The sequence below is a fragment of the Parambassis ranga genome, chromosome 9 (assembly GCF_900634625.1).
Source record: "Parambassis ranga chromosome 9, fParRan2.1, whole genome shotgun sequence".
NCBI lineage: Eukaryota > Metazoa > Chordata > Actinopteri > Ambassidae > Parambassis > Parambassis ranga.
Genome location: NC_041030.1, coordinates 4,223,351 through 4,242,228, shown reverse-complemented (window position 1 = coordinate 4,242,228; position 18,878 = coordinate 4,223,351). Strand labels below are relative to the sequence as shown.

At 43.6% G+C, this 18,878-nt stretch overlaps 1 protein-coding gene across 2 annotated transcripts; it reads right to left on the bottom strand.

The window, feature by feature from the left end:
• Positions 1–38: 38 nt before the first annotated feature.
• On the bottom strand, positions 39–17,611 carry atp2a2a (ATPase sarcoplasmic/endoplasmic reticulum Ca2+ transporting 2a). Of its 2 annotated transcripts, XM_028415047.1 has the most exons (21): positions 16,883–17,611; positions 16,134–16,151; positions 15,970–16,052; positions 13,908–14,012; positions 13,313–13,451; positions 8,236–8,316; positions 7,728–7,813; positions 7,145–7,609; positions 5,760–5,848; positions 5,552–5,654; positions 5,336–5,467; positions 5,118–5,237; positions 4,808–5,026; positions 4,370–4,705; positions 4,068–4,288; positions 3,752–3,954; positions 3,583–3,668; positions 3,366–3,499; positions 3,143–3,260; positions 2,508–2,628; positions 39–733 (listed from the first exon to the last, which is right to left on the bottom strand). In XM_028415047.1, exons 1-21 carry the CDS (start codon positions 16,998–17,000, stop codon positions 720–722), a joined length of 2,991 nt encoding a protein of 996 aa, XP_028270848.1. In that variant the 5' UTR covers positions 17,001–17,611; the 3' UTR covers positions 39–719. The 2 variants fall into 2 exon arrangements, with proteins under 2 accessions (XP_028270848.1, XP_028270847.1); XM_028415046.1 differs by lacking the exon at positions 39–733 and having other exon boundaries at positions 1,366–2,628; positions 16,883–17,610.
• Between the last annotated feature and the right edge of the window lie 1,267 nt (positions 17,612–18,878).

Below are 18,878 nucleotides of genomic sequence, written 5' to 3'. Positions count from 1 at the left end.
CAGACAACAAAGTGAGTCTTAATAACAACAAAAGTGAGTAATCTTTTCATGTATGACAGTTTTATTTACCTGAAATCAAAGTTCATGTGATACATTGTACAATCATCTCTGAAAATACAGTACAGCAGTTTGGCAAAAAAATGCCAGTGGAGGGACTGCCTGCTGTTGTCACGGTAAAACACGCATCACTGCACGTCCGCCTTCCCAGATATGGCAAAATCAGTGCAAAAAAAAAAAAAAGTTTGGTTTTTAAATATCCCATAAAAGTATTTCCTTAGGAAAGATGAACTGTGTTTTTGAGTTTATTGAACATTTTTTACTACCTGATGAATGTCTAATCTATTTACCAATACTATACATTGTCTATTTCATAAGTCTGGTAAAACAGATGGCTGACTGAGCAGACATGCACCATGGAGTAATGTACAACTGTCTGTGCACAGTACTAAGATCTTAGTCTACTACAAAGATGGTGTGAGATCTGTATCATAATCTGAGGCTCTTCATGCAGGAGGATAGAAGGATTCATGAACCGGGATTGGCTAAGCTTCCATCAGACATTCATTAATGGCCATTCTGTAAAACTGTTTGAAAGTTATGAGCCCGTCGTATCACTTAAGTGACATGCAGCTCTTGTAAGATGTGCTGCCCAAAACACACATGCACAACACAAAACCCAAAACCAAAGATTCTGCAAGGAACTTAGAGTAGAGGTGGGCTTACTTGGCCTTTGCTGCAAAGACAAAGAAGAGAGAGGAAGAAAAGAATCAATGGACACAAATCACACAGTTCAAAATCAACTGAGCAGCAAATAATTTAAATGTAAATGAGGCCATACTGTCAACAAGCAAAAAAACTACATACCACACCATGTGCTGTAATGGTGTGGGACATCTAAATATCAGTTGTTTCTATCAGTGGCCACATGCTGCCAGAGTACAATCAAAAATTCCCAGCAGCCTGTTTGAACTCAGTGTGTACCTGGCACTTAAGGACATTTAAGGCCTTCTAAAACATCTTATTTGGCTCCTCTTTTGTACCATTAAAAGTATTATTTTAAAACCGTATTAAAAAATCTGAGGAGCCATTATTGCTGTCATTTCATACAAGCAATGACTGCGTGCAACCACACCAAGATGAGAGCACAGTAGCAGTTGGCATGCAGGTCAAAGTGTACTCACTCTGCAGGTAAACGGGTGGAAGGCATTGGAAGAAACAACAGTTAGCTCTTAAACTAAAAGAACTCACTGGCCTGGTATTATTAGAGCAGACATGCACAACGTCTACGACCACACTTAACTAGTGTAAATGTACGGAGCATTTAGACAGCAACAAAACTGTGTACAGGGATTTAAACTTCTGTTCTATGTACAGATATACAGACACTTCCGATGAGCCGCTGTTTCAGCCTTTGAGGGGGGGGGGGCGAGTTCCTGTTAAACTGTCCGTGTTGTGCTCTGCTGATAAGATTGACAGCTTCCTGGTGCCTTTTTACATATTCAAGTACAGTATGTGCACATTTTACATACATTATAAAGGTTACTGTATTTTAGATGCAAAATTAAAACTTAATCTCAAAAACTGAACTTAAACAGAAACCAAGACATGTGTTTTCTTCAAGTAAATAAATTTAACAACAGACTATCAAAAACTGCTCTGAATCAAACTGTTAACATCTTTGTCCACTCTTCCCTCAAATAACAGAGGAAAAAATATGTGTTTAAAAAAAAAGACTAAAATGCACACGATAGCTTTGTTTCTACTGAAAAAAATTACCTCAACACTTAAAATAATAATGTGTGAAATGGTCGTTAAGACAGATGGGTAGTTATGGTGATATTAACAGCATTGAGGTAGCTGTGCTCTGCCTAATGCAGAAAATAATGAAGATGCATGGAGCTCAAAAAATGACTAGAGATTTATGCCAGGACAAATCTATTCAAGTCTTTGCCCCAAAATTAGTATTGTACTATTGGATCCTCATTCTCCTTACATCCAACAGTCTTGTCCCCGCAGCCGTTACCCAAAATTACAAAATATTAATCATTATAAAATAGTGTAAATTCTCTGTACATCTCAACACACAGTGGTCTTCTCTGTTCACAACAAGGGTCAAAAAGAGAGAAAAGCGTGATGGTTAAATAAAACATGTAATGTCAGTCATTAAAATATGACTAAACCCCCACCCACCCAAAAACATGTATCAGTGAAAACACACCACGATCTGACGGTTTTCAGGTGCAAGTGTTGACTGTAAGTTGTTCCGAGTTAATGTAACTGTGTTAGATGTGTGTGTGTGTGTGTGTGTTAATGTCCACTTCACACTGGTGCACGAAGAGGGTAGCACATTGGAGTCAGTCAGGGCCACAACATGGCGGACACGTTAGTGTCGGTGCTGTAGATCCACAGCACCAGGGGCAGGGAGACGGCCACGAAGGGCCAGGAGATGCCCTCGGCGCATGTGGACAGAGAGCAGCCTTTGTGGGCCGGCTTCTCCAGCTGTTTACCGAATTCCAAGTAGTTCCTGGCCACACACTTAAGCAGCTCGTCCAGCAGGATGACTGGCAGGGAGATCTTCAGCACCATCATCCACTGTGTTGTGTCTAGAGGGGTGATCTGGAAGATGACCTGCAAGAGAATGTGGCAAAAAAATGATACTCAGATACTTTAAAAACAACAAGGCTATGATGAATGCCTGACTGTCTGAACAGACCAGTGCTAGACAGTTATGGATGCAGTCAATGCTCAATCTACTTAAGAAGTCAAGTAAATTTAATTTCAAATCAATTGTGTAAAATGATTGACCTCTGGGAAGATGTCTGCCAGCTCAGTGGTTGAATTTTTACAAAATATATTTACTTTCTTAGGGGAATAATGAGGTGACTGACACTCTTGTGTCTCAATATGTAGTATAGTATAGACAAGAAAAAAGTTTCTCCCTAACACCCTAGCACAAGTTAGTAACTGTATCCCAGCTGTTATGTACTTAAATACATCAAAGAAGTAATGCCTAGAATTACTGATATTCCTCTATTTCCAGATGGATTCTAAAATAAACCAATGGCCACCAGAGGGCACACAAAGCCTAAAACTCCAACAATGTGCTCTGCAGTATGTAACTGTATGTATTAGGCAGACTCACAGGCAGAGGATCCACATAGAGGATGAGGAAGTGTAGGGACATGGAGAGGCAGATGGCCCCCAGCAGCCAAATGTTCTCCCAAGGAGGCATCCTCAGCAGGGACTGGTTCTCTGACAGACTGAGGAGAGGCAGGAACACAAATGGTGATTTAATTACACAGTTTGTCCTTCTGCTGGTGGAGCCACACACTATGAAAAGACTGTTTGTAAACACACTTGCTTACCTGTTCAGAGCATTGCACATCTCGATGGTGACGAGTACAGACAGGGCCATGGTCATCGGATAGGGTGACTCAAACACTTCGCAGTCCAGGCCGTCAAAATCTGGGTTGTCTGGTGCACACTGGAGGAAGTGGCTCTGCAGGGAGGATGGGGGGAGTGAGGTGGAGGCCGAGAGGGGGAGGGAAGCTGAAGGATGTTCTGTTAGATAGGCATACTTACCAGCTGGTACAGAGTGACCTGCGGACCCTCTTCAGAGAGGGTAAACCACCACGCAGCAGCTCCCACAGTAGCGGCACCCACGTAGCCTGGAAACAACGGCACCAACACATGAAACATGAATGGCTTCAAACTGATTCCTCTGGTCTAATTCCTGTTGTTATCCGTGTACCTCCAATGGCCAGGTATCTGAAGAAAAGCCAGCCAGAGATGAGGGGCTCCTTAGCATTGCGGGGAGGCTTCTCCATTATGTCCAGATCTGGAGGGTTGAAGCCCAGTGCGGTGGCAGGGAGGCCGTCAGTCACCAGGTTGACCCATAGCAGCTGAACTGGGATCAGAGCTTCAGGGAAGCCCAGAGCTGCAGTCAGGAAGATGCTACCAGGAGAAATGACTCCAGTCAGACAGGGAGCAAATATGAATACTTGTATACAGATTCCTTCCTTTGTCTAGGTTTACTATGAAAAAAAGCCGCACAATTGGAGACTCACCAGACAACCTCACCCACATTTGAAGAGATAAGGTATCTGATGAACTGCTTCATGTTATTGTAAATAGCTCTGCCCTCTTCAACAGCAGCCACAATGGAAGAGAAGTTGTCATCAGCGAGGACCATCTCAGAGGCGGACTTGGCCACGGCAGTGCCAGAGCCCATAGCGATGCCAATCTCTGCCTTTTTCAAAGCAGGGGCGTCGTTCACGCCATCACCTGTCTGTAGACAAACATTCTGTTACACAGAGCAGTGACAGCATCGCCCTAAAAACCCTGCTGACTCAGCTCTTTGTCTTCATACCATCGCTGTGATCTCATCAAATCCTTGCAAGAACTCAACAATCTTGGACTTATGGGAGGGCTCCACCCGGGCGAAACAGCGTGCATGAGTCACCGCCTCCCGCTGTGTAGAGGGTGAGAGTTCGTCAAACTCGCGTCCAGTGAAGGCCATTCGCTCAACATCGTCCTCCTCTGTCAAGATGCCAATGCGGCGGCAGATAGCCACAGCTGTGCCCTTGTTGTCTCCGGTGATCATGATGACACGGATGCCAGCTTGACGGCACAGCTTGATAGAGGCAGCCACCTCCTGTCTGGGAGGGTCCAGCATGCCAACACAGCCAACGAAGGTCAGGTCAGACTGAACACAGACAGTTGAAGAAGAGTATAAATGTACTACAAAAGCCCTTAACAGCCAATTTTAATTATCATGTTTTTTAACCAAAAAAGATCGAATATGTACCTCATACTCAGAGAACTTGGCGGTGTCGGACAGTATCATGTCCTCCATTTTGGGTGGGCTATCTCGTGTGGCCAAAGCCAAGCACCTTAGGGTGTCACGACCTGTGCCATACTCACGGATAACGGACATGATCTTCTCTTTAATGGATTTGTTGAGGGGAACTTTGTGGTTGCCAACTCTGACATGAGTACATCTCTCAATGACTCCCTCTGGGGCGCCCTGTGAGGCAGAACAGACGTTTAAAGCACCCACCAGAACATGACATGACAGAAGACTGACGCTGAAGCTACACACATTTCTTTCAGTATACCTTAACAAACATTTTGCCCATGGATGAACGGGACTTGTTTGGTGTGCAGTAGACAGACATTGACTTCCTGTCTCTGGAGAACTCCAGGGTGAACTCCTTCCTCATCAGCTGTTTGATCACCTGATCCCACAAAAAGAGGCAGATGGCGTAAAAACCTGCTGAGTAGGAAGAGTGGAAATGTGCAGTGTATGCAGGTGAGGGGATCTGGTGTCACTCACCGAGTTGCAAGCATTGGCTCTGTCAATCTTGGACAGGTTGTGGACTTCGGTGTCAAAGACGTTCATCTTTTCCACCAGGCAGGTCAGCGCAGTCTCTGTGGCCTCACCGACCTTCTCATATACACCTTTCACCTGAGACGAATATATTTTCTCCTATTCAATAATTGCTTTTAAACCATGTGCAGTAATACAGCAAGAACAAGGCAGGGTGCAAACCTCGTTGAAATCCAAGGAGGAATCGTTGCACAGGGCACAGATGGTGGCAAGCTCAACCAAGGCATCATACTGGGAGCACCTCATTAGTTTGCCATCCTGGTACCTATTGATAATATGTTTTAGTCTCTGAGTGTGTACACTTCAACAACAGGGTCGCCGTCTCTGCCTGCATGTTGTCAAATTATGCAGAAGCTGCGAATATACTCACACTTCTCCCTCAGGAGCGTAGGTAGAGCCTGTGATGGTAAACTCTGACAGGGAACAGCTGTCGCCTTCAGCTTTGTCGATAACAAACATCTGGAAGTCAGAGAAGCAGATGGGACAAAAGTGGACGAGTGTGATTTCTGTCCCCCAAAGCAAAGATGATCATTTGATCATGTCGGTGTTTGCCCGGTTTCGTTAGTGGTACAGCAGGTGGCAGCACAAACCACAGAACTCCCAGAAAGTTGAGCAGTTTTTTCAGACAGCTGACCAGCCTGCAGTGTTACAGAGAGTGTCACAGTGAGGACCAGTCTAGGTGGCCCACTGCCTAATGTAACAAAAGAGGTGTTTAGTTTCTCTCCCCAAGTAAACAGAAGATCCTGCCAGAGAGCCTGAGAGTAGCTGAGAAGGAAGAAGCCACAGTGCCAGGCTCACTGCTGCAGAAAGCTTTGATCATCTCTCACACATAGACACACAGAGCCAGGTCATACCAGCTTAGAGAATTTTGTTAGAGAAAGGAAGCTCACTATAAATAAGAAGACAAGTGGCTTCATTTTGGTACAGTACTTAGATTTAACCATTAGTGTTCATTTTTATCTTACTGATGCCTGAAATGAATGCATTTAATATGGCTTCCTATCAATCATTATGACAACTACAGAATCACAACGCTATTTAATTACAGCCATTACCACAGGCAGTCCAACAACAGACCTAAACAACTGTTTAATATAAACTGTAAATTAATGTCACTAGTCTCATTCAGACTGTGCCAAAGTTCTGAGAAAGAACAGGCAACAAAAGGGGTCTAAGCTTTAATAAATGCTGAAATGTCCTCTTTATGTGGGGCCGCCAGCACTGGGGTGCCACTCGCAGACACAGAAAGAGAGAAAGCAACTACAGGCTGGCTGCTTTGCAGCTTGGTGACGCAAGGTTGGTTATGCAACAGCAGCACTGCAAGTCATCCAACAGCTCACTGTAGATTAGAGAAGCTACAGCATGTTGTCTTCTTGTTAAATAACCTGCATACCTTATCACAATGAAGCCTTCACTCTCAGTGTTTGCAGAGGGAGAATTAGCATTTATGCTGACAAATGTGTTGAAAGTGACTTCTGCAGTCAGAGCATTATATAACTGCGGTCGCCTTATTCAAAGATCAGGCGGGAACGGCAAACATGACATGAGCCCTGACGACTGCTCAGCAACACACCAAGAACGTGTAAGCCAGGCATTTCTTATGTTGTGGGGACCAAGCTGTTTGAACACTAATATTTAAGTGTTTTCATTGTGAGAACAACAAGTATGCTTCCATTTTATGAGGCTGGAGACATATTTGTAAAAGAATAGAATGCCGTGTGTTTTTGAAATACCTCAAAAATATGCGTGACTTACTCTGCAGACAGACATCTGGTTGGTGGTCAGGGTTCCAGTTTTGTCAGAGCAGATAACAGAGGTGCAGCCTAGGGTCTCCACAGAGGGGAGGCTGCGGACAATGGCGTTCTTTTTGGCCATGCGGCGAGTGCCAAGGGCCAGGCAGGTGGTGATGACGGCAGGAAGACCCTCGGGGATGGCAGCCACAGCCAGCGCTACAGCGATCTTGAAGTAGTAGACAGCCCCACGGATCCAGGAGCCTCCGTGGACAGGGTCGTTAAAATGCCCGATGTTGATGATCCACACGGCAACGCAGATGATGGAAATGACCTTTGACAGCTGTTCACCAAATTCATCCAACTTCTGCTGCAGTGGCGTCTTCTCCTGCTCCGTGGCCGCCATCTCGTCACGGATCTTACCGATTTCTGTGTTAACACCAGTGGCAACGACCACACCCACGGCCTTTCCAGCTGCAATGTTGGTGCCCTAGAGTAAGACACAATGCAAGTCCGCCCAAGTGCATTTGATCATATCTCACTCATCTCCAAATAAAACTAAATAAACATGAAGCCATGTGTCATCAACAGCATGTGCAAACACTTACGGAGAAAAGCATGTTCTTCTTGTCTTGATTTACGGCTCGAGGGTCAGGCACAGGGTCGGTATGTTTGATGACAGAGACAGATTCGCCTACAAAGACAACACAACTCAGTTTGCTTCTGACAGGATGGTTTCAGAAACAAAGCACATATCTCTACAAATCTGCTCTCCAGATCAGTGGTGCTGTTTCACTGATCTTCCACGTCCATGTTTCAGTTCAGAAGCAAATGTGCTAATTGGAAAGAGTGTCAAAATAGACTTTAGGGCTCATTTTACAGCCAGCTCAAACAATCCGTTTATGTCCTTCAACCACAGGTGGAGGATTGATCTTGTAAATTCACATAAGCAAAACAGGAATTTGAAGAATACATATAAAAATTAAAAGAGTGTAATTTGGTCAAGTTGATCTTACAGTTATATCTCATTAGAACCATGTTGTATAAATTGAATTACGTAAACTGATGAAAGGGACACAGAAAAAAAATGTGATACGATCAGCAGATGTGTCTTACCTGTCAAAATGGACTGATCTACCCTCAGAGTAGTTGACTTGATTGAACAGATCCGGATATCAGCAGGCACCTTGTCTCCAACTACAACCAAAACAACAATAATAGAAAACTTACAATCTAATATCTTTATGCAGTTTAAAGGTTTTTGTTTTACCTAAAAATATTACACCATATCATCACCACTGAGCCTAGAGGTTGATCAGCTCTACCCATGTCTTTCAGGTGCTGGTCAAATAAAGACTTAACAGATGAGATGTCTCTGTAGGCAGTAACTCAGCATTACTGTAAACTAAATTGAGAAACAACAGTCTGTAACACAGTGGTTGCTGTGCCACACAGCAGCACTGTTGTCATTATTAAAGGGAGAGAGAAGGAAAGCCAAAGAAAGAGGAGGAAATGAAGGACTTGTGAGCCATAAAAGGCTCGTCTCAAAGGAAAAAGCCAATTTGGGTACATCGGAATTGCAGTGACCCAATTCAGCTTCCTAATGGTACATAAAGGCATTAGAAACTGGGGAAATGGCTCAGGGTATGGCACAGTTCTGTGGGTGTAGTCTACATATAGGCCTACCTAGTTAAAAATGTAAATTGTGTTAGATTGTTACAAAAGACTCCAAGAATACAGTATAGTTAGAATCCAGGAAACCACACCAGCCTGCCAAATATCCAAGAATTGAACACAACCTAGAGACAAAGGAAAACTCCTGAAAACAAACGACTTCATTGAATGTTCCAGTGTCCAGAACCTATTTGAGAGAGACATGTACCGTAATCCAAAACCAGCCATGCCCCCGAGGGCAAGGGAGGGGAAAATGGCGATGGGACCAACAATGCATGCAGCCAAAAAAGGGAAAGCATTTCGATACGTTTCCCGATCCAGTGATCAGGTTTAAATGTGGTCTTATGATAGCAGCTGCTTCTCGATCATTGCCACAAAAAGAGACAACCTCCGCTTTTACACCACCTCCTAAAGTCATCATTATACTACTTTAATAAATGGCACATGCAGTTCATACAACTCCCAATGACTGTCGAGCCTTATTACAGCTGGGAGCATTTCATTTGCTTTGCGAGTGTTGACATCGCACCATGAGGCACAGAGAGAGGCTGGATGATCAACTCATTAGGTGTCCTGACAGCAGTGCCAGAAACTCTCATCTGTCAGCGGGTACTGGCCAATCAAGTGTCACAGACAGTGACAGCTTTTCTGAGAAGGACAAATTCTAAGCTCAGCTGCATCGTTAAACCATCTCAATCTGGAAAAAACAACGCAATGGAAGCTCCACTTCTGAGAAGGTCATGCCACCAAACTCACCGACTGACCAAGCAGAGCAGGCTTAGGCACATTTCAGAGTGGGGCTGTATTTAACTTCCTGATCGCATGGATCAATACTCATGGTGCTTTTTTTTATTTTTTATAATTATAAGAGAAAAATTATGGACAAGGTTAAAGGATTACCATTAGCTGTGCTACAGGAAGAAAGAACTAAATGTTTCCTTAGCAGACAAAAAGTTTACAACTACATCCCGGGTGGTTGTGTAATGTGTCCTGTGCTAAGTCATTACTATTGAATAAAATCCAACCTCAAAGACCATGTTGAGCCAAGAAACAGGGACAAGGTTTGGTGAAAAACTGGTGCTCTGCATTAAGACTGTCATGAATTGTCCCCTGGCTGTGTTACACTGCAGGCCTCCTCTGACGAAGCGTACATATATCATCTGTCCCTTTGTGTCAACATCCTACTTGGTAGCGGTCCAAACATCTCCTCAGGCATGACCACTTTTTCACCTCTGCACTTGCCAAGAGGTCATACACTCTGCACATTTCACAGTGACAAAAGCTCAGCCCGGGTGATACAATGCACTTGATATCACTCCCAGAGGCACCTTTTAAACAGGCAGCGGCTAAACTGAGAGCGCCAGCTTTGACTGGCACCTGCACCTGGTGTGTGTTAGGGTGACTGCGTGTGGTTTGGCAGGCCAGGCCTCCTCAGGGCCAGCCAGGAGGTTACATGTGCTGATGGCAGCTGAACAAAAGACTGACCTCCTGTCAGGTGAAGTGGGCTGTTTCTGACCAAAGCATCTTGCAGCTTTTTCCAACACATCTCCCTATGTTCCAGACCCTTTTCATCTAGTATAAATCTGTCCACTGTGTTAGCACAGAGGCAAGTTACTTTAATTTTACATCAGTAAACATGGCTAGAGTACAAGAGTTTCATTAGTGTTTGGCTGGTGTCTGTCAGTAAATCAATATTTACTGACAGGTCTCTTCTCTACTGTTATGCTGTCACAGATGCAAACACGTCAGCGGACTTTGGAGTAGATACTCACCTATGACCTCAGCTATGTAAGCAACATCTCCCTGAGAACTCTGATTTTTTATGAATCTTAAGCAGCAGCTGCATGGTGCTCTTCAGAGCATGTTTCTGTTTCCACAGTAACAAAACTGGGAGCATTAAATCTCCTGCCAAAATTCACTCACTGTTTAGTAGAGCACAGTAAATATTACATATATGTTTATTGCCAATCTGAAAAGAGCAGTGGCTCTCATTATAGCCTTGGCAGGGTTAAAGTCTGACATCTCACCATCCTGTTTGTAACCAGACAGCATAGCATGGATTCCCAGCAGTCACTGCAGAGTGACATTAGGGTTAACAAGGCTAGTGCAGAGGGCTGAACAGTCAAGGATCTGTAATAGAAGCCTGGATTTAACAATGGAGAAAATTACAGCTGCAATAGGTAGTAATTGACATTTGTGTCACAGCAGACATGGAATTTATTCAGAACATTACATGCATACTCATGTCCAGATAAGGTCTGTGCTGATTTAATAGCAGTGCCTTTGACCTGTACTGTTGAGTTTTTGAGTGAGTTTTTTTTTTCATTACTGAAGCATCTCCCAGTTGGTAAGATGAGACCATTTCTCTAAGTCTTGCTGACAACTCAGGAACCTTTGCCAAAAGACAATCCCTCAGTGACAACGGACGCTTGCCAGACCACATTAAATGCCACATACTATCCATGGTGTCTGGAATCTTAGTGGAGGGTGCCGATGGGTAGGGTCACTGTGCATTGAGCACAGTGGGGTGGGACAGTTATCCACAAAGCGCTTCCCTATAAGGTCATCTCTCTCTAGCACAATAGGAGCAGATTAGAGATCCTCCTCCTATACAGCCCCCCAACACACACAAGAGCACATTGCTGCCAGACCCCACAACTACACAAGCAATCTGCTGCTCTGAAAGAAGGTCAGCATCTAAACTCTGCAAGCCCTGGACATCAAACTGTAAACAGACACACACAGTGTGCTGAACAAGCTCCAATCTTTTTCAATTAGTTGAGTTAGGCAAGGCAATCATTTAAGAAATGATGTTTGCTTACTGTGAAACAAAAAAGGTTTGAGTTATTCAAATCAATGAAAAACTTAGTTGCGATGACTGGCTCAGGACTACACAGAGAAGACCAACACAAACATCAGCCCAATGGAAAAACTACAAAGATAAATCCAAGTTTACATAAAAGTCTGAGAAACACATTGGACAGAATGTTATTTTTGTAACATTAAACAAATTTCATCAGTAAGGTGATGATGAGCTATCAGGCATGAGTAGGAGGCAGCACTGGAAACACACAGCAGCAGCCTGACGGAGAGCTATGCAGATTGGCTGCAGGCTATTCTTTTCACAGCTGAGGCAGCCACAGAGGGCCCGTCTCTGTGTCCTCTGCCTCAGCTCAGCAGCCACCCAGCTTGCATCTGCGTCATCACACTCCTCCTCTGCATGGCAAGGGGTCACTTTGGAGCTGAAGGAAATATTATTCATAAAAAGGGAAGCCTGACAGAAGCTCTTGTAAAAGATATTTTCAAGGATTTAGGAAGTAAGCAGAGCTGATGAGCTTCTCCTGACTGCAGAATAAAGCGTCCGGTTTTGCTGCCAGGCTGCTGTTTTCAAAAAGCCTCAAAGCTGCTGACAGCAAAGCCTCCAGCTACCTTCATCAAGAGTTTATATATAATAACTAGGTCTCTAATATGCATCCGACTCAGAAATTTCTCTTTAAACCCGAGCCAAATATTTAAGCAGTCCATGCTCAGCTTTTCTTGCTGCACATAACTAAAATGTCATCATCAGCACTGTCAAGTTTTATACAGCATATACACACACATTAAATCCCTGCACTTCTGCTTCAATTGCCCTTGTCAAGGTTACTCTGTCCCACGTCACCCACTGTGGCAATGTTCCCCAGAGCCGGGTGGGAGGGGCGGACGTGGGGTGGGACCAGACACCTGTCATCTTCACGACTGTCACTGCATCTATAAATACAGCATTCAATAATCTGAACAGCTAAAAATACAACCTACCACCATGCACCGAAAAACCATGCATCACTTAAGTGGCTTAAGGCCTAACAGACTATCAAGATAACTCTAGTGTTTTAAGGACCCCAGCATTCCTCACACACCCATCCCCGTTCATCCCTCTGCAAAAATATTACTTGCCGTGGGGGGAAAAAAAAAAAATCAAAGCTGGGGTTTTCAGTGCTGAAATATGCCGACTAGACCTCAACAGCCCCACAGATTGCATGATGGTTAACTTTAAACAATGGGAGGGCCAGTTGAAGCTTGTTACAGGAGCTTGTGTGGACAAATATGCACACACACACTCATGTTCACACTTAAATGGGTCTTAGTAACAGCAAGTCCTCTGAGACAACAGGTTAATAGGACCATCTCAAAATACATCACTCTTGCTGGGTGAGTCACCTCTGCAGATGGGGGAGGTTTGTGCTAAATACCATCCATGACCATTCCAACACTCTTTTGATCTGAACAAAGTAGGTTATACCTGAGGCAGAGCCGATGACTGCCACATGAAAACACCACAACACTGATCTCTGAAGCTCCTTCACAGTTAAAACTACCGTACTTTTGATTGTGGCTGCACATGCATCAAATTGACAGTTTGCTAGGAATTTCAAGGTCTTTTCCTCTCTTGCTCATGTGTTTTTAAGCCCAAACTTCAGGACTTTTCTAAGCAACAAATGCAACAAACATCCACCAAATCAAACACAGAATAACCTACCAGCGACCTCCACGATGTCTCCAGGCACGATGTCTCTAGCCTTGATCCTCTGCACAGTCTTCCTGTCCTGCCGGTACACTTTCCCCATCTCAGGCTCATACTCTTTCAGTGCCTCAATAGCATCCTCAGCATTGCGTTCCTATTGAGGAGAAATGCAAGTTTTAATTGGGGACATTTAGGTCTTTTTGGTGTATGAAAAGACAAGTAACATTATTTTCTGTCTTTTGATGTTTTCTAGTTTTATTCTGGCACCTGCATTCACATCAACAAGAGAACCATCACTCAGAACAGGCAGCCCACACATTTTTTAAAATAAACCACCCTCATATGTACAGAGATGAGATGTACAGAAAGGCTGCTGATGACAAACTGGCAGGAATTATTAAATAATAAGTGGTCTTAAGGCAAACTTGAGTACTTGGTGTTTGCATTAATACAATAATCACCATATTTAAATCCTTACCGTCTCTTATGACTGAAAGTACACATTTCATCCACATGTTGCACTTCTACACATCATGAAGATACAAAACATTTACTACAGGTGGGATTCTGAACTACTGTCCTGACAAGAATAGCAGGCTGTGTCACTCACCTGCCACACACCGACAATGGCGTTTGCTATTAGAATGAGTAAAATTACAAAAGGCTCCACAAATGCTGTAATTGTTTCTTCCCCCTCCTCAAACCAGGCCAGGACCTGAAACCAGCACAGAACAATATGTCATTAATTATTGCAGACAATTACCGAACAACAGGGGACAAAGGTAGAAATAAATATTTCAAATACTGAAACACCACACCTTGTAAGTAGGACAACAGTTTTACAAATTATCAATTAATAAACGGAGCAGGATTTTATGCTGTTTTCTTTAAAGATGCGTTTTTAATGCCATGTTTCGCTCCATTAATGTGTGGATTTATCCGTTTGTCACTTCCAGACAGCTGATAAGGATCGTTAATCATCCTTTAATTAACACTTTTCACACTTCATTAACAACCACTTATCAAAAAACAATGCAAGCATTGCATTTATTCAATGTATTGTATGGAACCGTTACATCCTCCTGTGGATCTGTTAGTATTGATTCTTTCAAACTGCCAGCACTGCACAGCCCAGCTGAATTGTGTGGCGATCCTTCTTCAGAGTTTTACTTTATGAAATGCTGTTTCTTCATCAACATTTTATTCAGTGATGCAAACAGTTCACTCATATCAACAGTCAGGACTCCACTGTTGTTATTAAAACCTCATTTCAGGCTATACACCAATCTCCACCAAAAATTCCAACTGACTCGTCGTCAGAAACTCTGCTGGGAAAGAAAAATACAGTGTCTCAACCTGAGAAAATGATTCTAAAAATGATGTCAAAAGCTATAAGTTAATCTGCTGTAATGATGATGTAATAAAGCAATCAACTTCAGTAAGACCCAAGTACCCGAGCAGAGCAGATGCCAAAGACATTTTGGATGGCATAACTCAAATAGCAAGCTTAACTCCAAATGGTTGTGTCAATACAGAAGCATAGTGCCTAACACTGTGGCCTACTGTATGTCAGAACACAGACCAGAGATTCACATCCATCAGTTTACATAGAGTGAAAAAAACACTTGGGCTTCACAGCCTCTTTCATTGATTAGTCATTGATATTATAAAGGTTTGCTCAAAACCCAAATATATTACAGAATATAAAAGAAAAAAAGGGAGTGCCCCTAACATGCACTGAATAAAAATATTGCTTCCAGACTGGGTATATAGTATAAATTAAGTTTACACTGAGGTGGGTGTGTGCATCTGTCTGACAGAGAGCCCACCCCCTGATGGAGTGAGGGCCCAAATTTGGTCTAGAGTGGTGCTCTGCTCCCCTGTCAGACAGCAGCCCCTGACACCTCTGTATCACCTAACTGGGTACAGCACACTACATACCAGCTCTCACACAGGCACACACAGCAGAGTACAGAGGGAGTCTGTTATCAAAAAGTTCTGCAGCCATCTGTGAATCTGGTGTGTGGCTGTTCTAACATTATGAAAAAAATGAATCAACTCTGGTCGCACAAATAGTTTTGCACAACACTGCACTATTAACTAGTGTTGAATGGGCCTGAACACACGCTAACAATGCTATTACATAACAGCAGTTCACTATCACACATTTATCCATCGAGCACTAAAAGTCAGCGAGCCGGGCGAGACCAGCGTAAGTCATTACGCAGCACTCATGCTTGACGAGTCAAATGTCTTACTTGGCACAGAGTGATGGCAACTCAATGCTGCTACTGCTGTTGTCACCATTCCTCAGATGGGTCACTAGCCTTCTCAGCTGTTTAGCGGCCTGCTGTGTGAGTGTAACCGCAGCCGAGTTACACAAACTAAAGACGTTGACACCTTAGCACTATGCAGTGCATAAACTGTCCTCTGACAATCATCCACCAAGCTTAATAATAATCCCATCAGCAGTTCAGACTTTATGTAAACAATCTCTTAACAAGTAAGAGGTGAGAAGATCTGAAAGGATGTTAGCACGAGTCCCTTAAATATTTAGAATGTACATAACTGAGAGAAAAATGAATCACCAGGATAGAAGCTAGTGTAAATTTAAAGACAGAGTTTCACTTCATGATATGGGCAGTGTGCAAATGACATTGTGATATACTTACAAAAGATATACATGCAGCCAGCAGAAGAATTCGAACAAGTAAATCTTCAAACTGTTCAAGGACCAGTTCCCATAAGGATTTCCCTGCAGACAGAGGAGTCGGTGAGCAATCACAGAAACGTATCATACAATAATGCTAACAGTGTCAGTAACAGCAGTGATTACCTTCCTCTGCTGGCAGCTCTGTGTGTGTAGAGATCGATCCAAGGACCACACAGGAAACAGAGAAAGAAGGAAGTTGAGTGATGTATAAATACTGTTGAAAACATGTCTTTCAGTTCCTGTTTTTTGACCAGAGACCGAGGAGCAACACATGATGGAACTCAGGAAAACACAAACATGTGGTAAAACCCCCAGCATGCTCCCACTGTTACACAGTGATGGTTCAGCCATGTGTTCTGTAACTAATATTTCATTAAAATCCTCCATGACACAATGGGAGAAAGAATTTCAGAGAGGAGGGGGAGGGGGCCTCCATGACCTCCCAGGTGATATTAATATAAAACAGCCGTTAAAGGCTGGATCATCAGAGCTTAGCTCTGCTGATCCTGTGGCCCCTGGTCAGTGTCAGGTGCCTGTCAGACCCCCGGGCACATGGGCCGATGTGCTGCACCCAGCACTGCGCTCAGCAGTGTTACCAGCGACCTCACGTTTGTTCAACATTAGCACACAATGTTATCATATATTATAATGATGTAAGAGACGGGAACCCTCGAGGTCACCGCTGATGACGTCAGCCGATTCACTTTTTCTTTACAGACCGAGTAACACCGGGCGGTGATGACTTTTAGCCCACATACTGAATACTCTGCTCACACTGCCCACGTTTTCGGTGACATGACATTTTTTTAGCAGCGTCTGTGGTGTGTGTGTGTGTGTGTGTGTGTGTGTGTGTGTGTTTCACAGTGTCGTACCGTTTAGGCCCCATTTCTCCTTCTGTCTCTTCACCTCGTCCAGAGAAAGTCCTGTGCTCTCATTGACGCAGAAATAACTGTAAACTTCTTCCACACTCTTCGTGTGAGCGTTCTCCATGGCGGACACACGGCTCCTTCCCACGCAGCTTCACCTCCCGGCTCGTTTAAACTGTCCGCACTTTAAAAAGGACCGAGGAGTTTGCCAACTGAGAGCGGTGCAGCCTCACTCGGATAGATATTGACCGCGGTGTAACGCGTCCCCAGACCCCCGGTACGGTGTTCTTCTTCGGGAGAAGCAGCGTTGTCGCGGCGAGGCAATTTCCTCTTCCCCCGTGAGGACGAAGATTTCTACGAGCGTCCTGTTATCTCCGAAAATGGTGGAGCGCGGTCTGCAGCAGTGTCCCGTGTTGAGGACCGCATTCAACCCGGTCCCGGTCCGCCTGTGTGCGTGTGTTACCGTGCCTCACCGTGGCGCAGCTCTCTGTGGCTCCACACGGTGCTGACAGTCAGGTTTTATCAAAGAGCCTCACTGCTGCCCCTCTTCCTGCTGCATGTGGACTCACACTATTGGACGAGCTCTGTCAGCTACACTCGAACCAGGGAGACTCGAAAAAACACAGGAAGTAACCAGGATATGAGAGACTGCCATTCAAACACTGTGGCTGTTATTGTGTTGAGCACATGCTCACTTTGATTTACATCTGGTGTTTCCTGTGTCCAACATCTTCTTAGTGTAGCTTGCTGCTGCTGCTGACCACCAATAACGGATGTTAAGTACTGTTTACTTCACGTGACAAGATCCTTTCGGCTTCCTTACTTTTAAAGACGTCCCATTCAAGAGGCAGGGAAATAAATGTTACTTTTGCTGGATGTAAACTTTGTGTGGCTTTTTGTTTTAATATAATTGATGTCAAATTAGCCTACTTTACAGATGTTTTGCCTCATTTACAAGCAATATATATGTAGCACCTATGGTTACCTCTGCCAGGTCAAAATGATGCTATTCTGTGTGGAAAACAATACAAACTGAAATGTCGTTTTAATAGTTGTTTGATCACTAAACACACAACCATTAAAAGTCATATGCTCATATACACATTCAGAGACTAGACTGCTACTTCCATCAGACTGCAGGCATCTCATTATCAAAGCCCCATGTTGTTTCACTGTATCACTGCCTCATTTACACTTTACTACAGGCCCCCTGTTTTTCTTTGACAAGAAGGAGTTAATGCTCAGGGTAGAGAACAAAAAGATGGGCCCCAGATTAAAGACTCCACAACAGATTTACACCAGCTTGGAGCAAACACATACTACTACTAGAAGATAGAATAACCCCTAAAGGCAGCCAATTTGCTGTAGAGGTGTGAGGGCACGAGGTTAACTCCCTGGACTCCACTGTGTTCTTTAGCAAGTATCCCTGTCAGATGTTTTGCAGGAGTGGCGTGCATCATCTGTTAACATGTCTTAATAAGGCCCTAAGAAGCACAAGGTGCTGTAACAATAATAACACTGCAGTGCACCGTTGGACATCAAGCTGCCTTTTACAATGCACACTTGATCCGTTTGGCACAAGAGCCTTTAACATCGGCTGTCAGCAGCAGATTATGTTTCTGTGGGAGGGCGGGTGGGATCCTGAAACATCCATAAAGACATTTGTTGGGAACATGAGGCACTCAAAACAAAGTCTATGTGGGCATAAGTGTGTGACATTTTACTGGCAAAAAATATTAAAACAAATTGCTTCCTGTCTTATTTTAGATAACTCTTAATAAATAATAGTCTTTTTGAAATGTTCACTAGATAGAAGGCTTTCTAGCAGGTATTTACTGCATCTTTTTACCAATTATGGATGAATAATGAATCACAAATGAGAAGTTTTATAGTACCTTTAATAGAAGTATACAATCAAAATATATAACCATGTCAGTAATATCGATAGTCTAGGGATCCTAATATAGGGATCAACTATAGTATTCAACAAACAGAATATTTC

What these genes read in the sequence shown, in the direction of transcription:
- atp2a2a (XM_028415046.1), bottom strand. Translation starts at nt 17,000, where the DNA reads ATGGAGAACGCTCACACGAAGAGTGTGGAAGAAGTTTACAGTTATTTC. An exon ending in AGAAGAACATGCTTTTCTCC is followed by an intron (nt 7,610 to 7,727) that starts GTAAGTGTTTGC and finishes GTCTTACTCTAG; the next exon opens with GGCACCAACATTGCAGCTGG. An exon ending in TACGCTCCTGAGGGAGAAGT is followed by an intron (nt 5,655 to 5,759) that starts GTGAGTATATTC and finishes TATTATCAATAG; the next exon opens with GTACCAGGATGGCAAACTAA.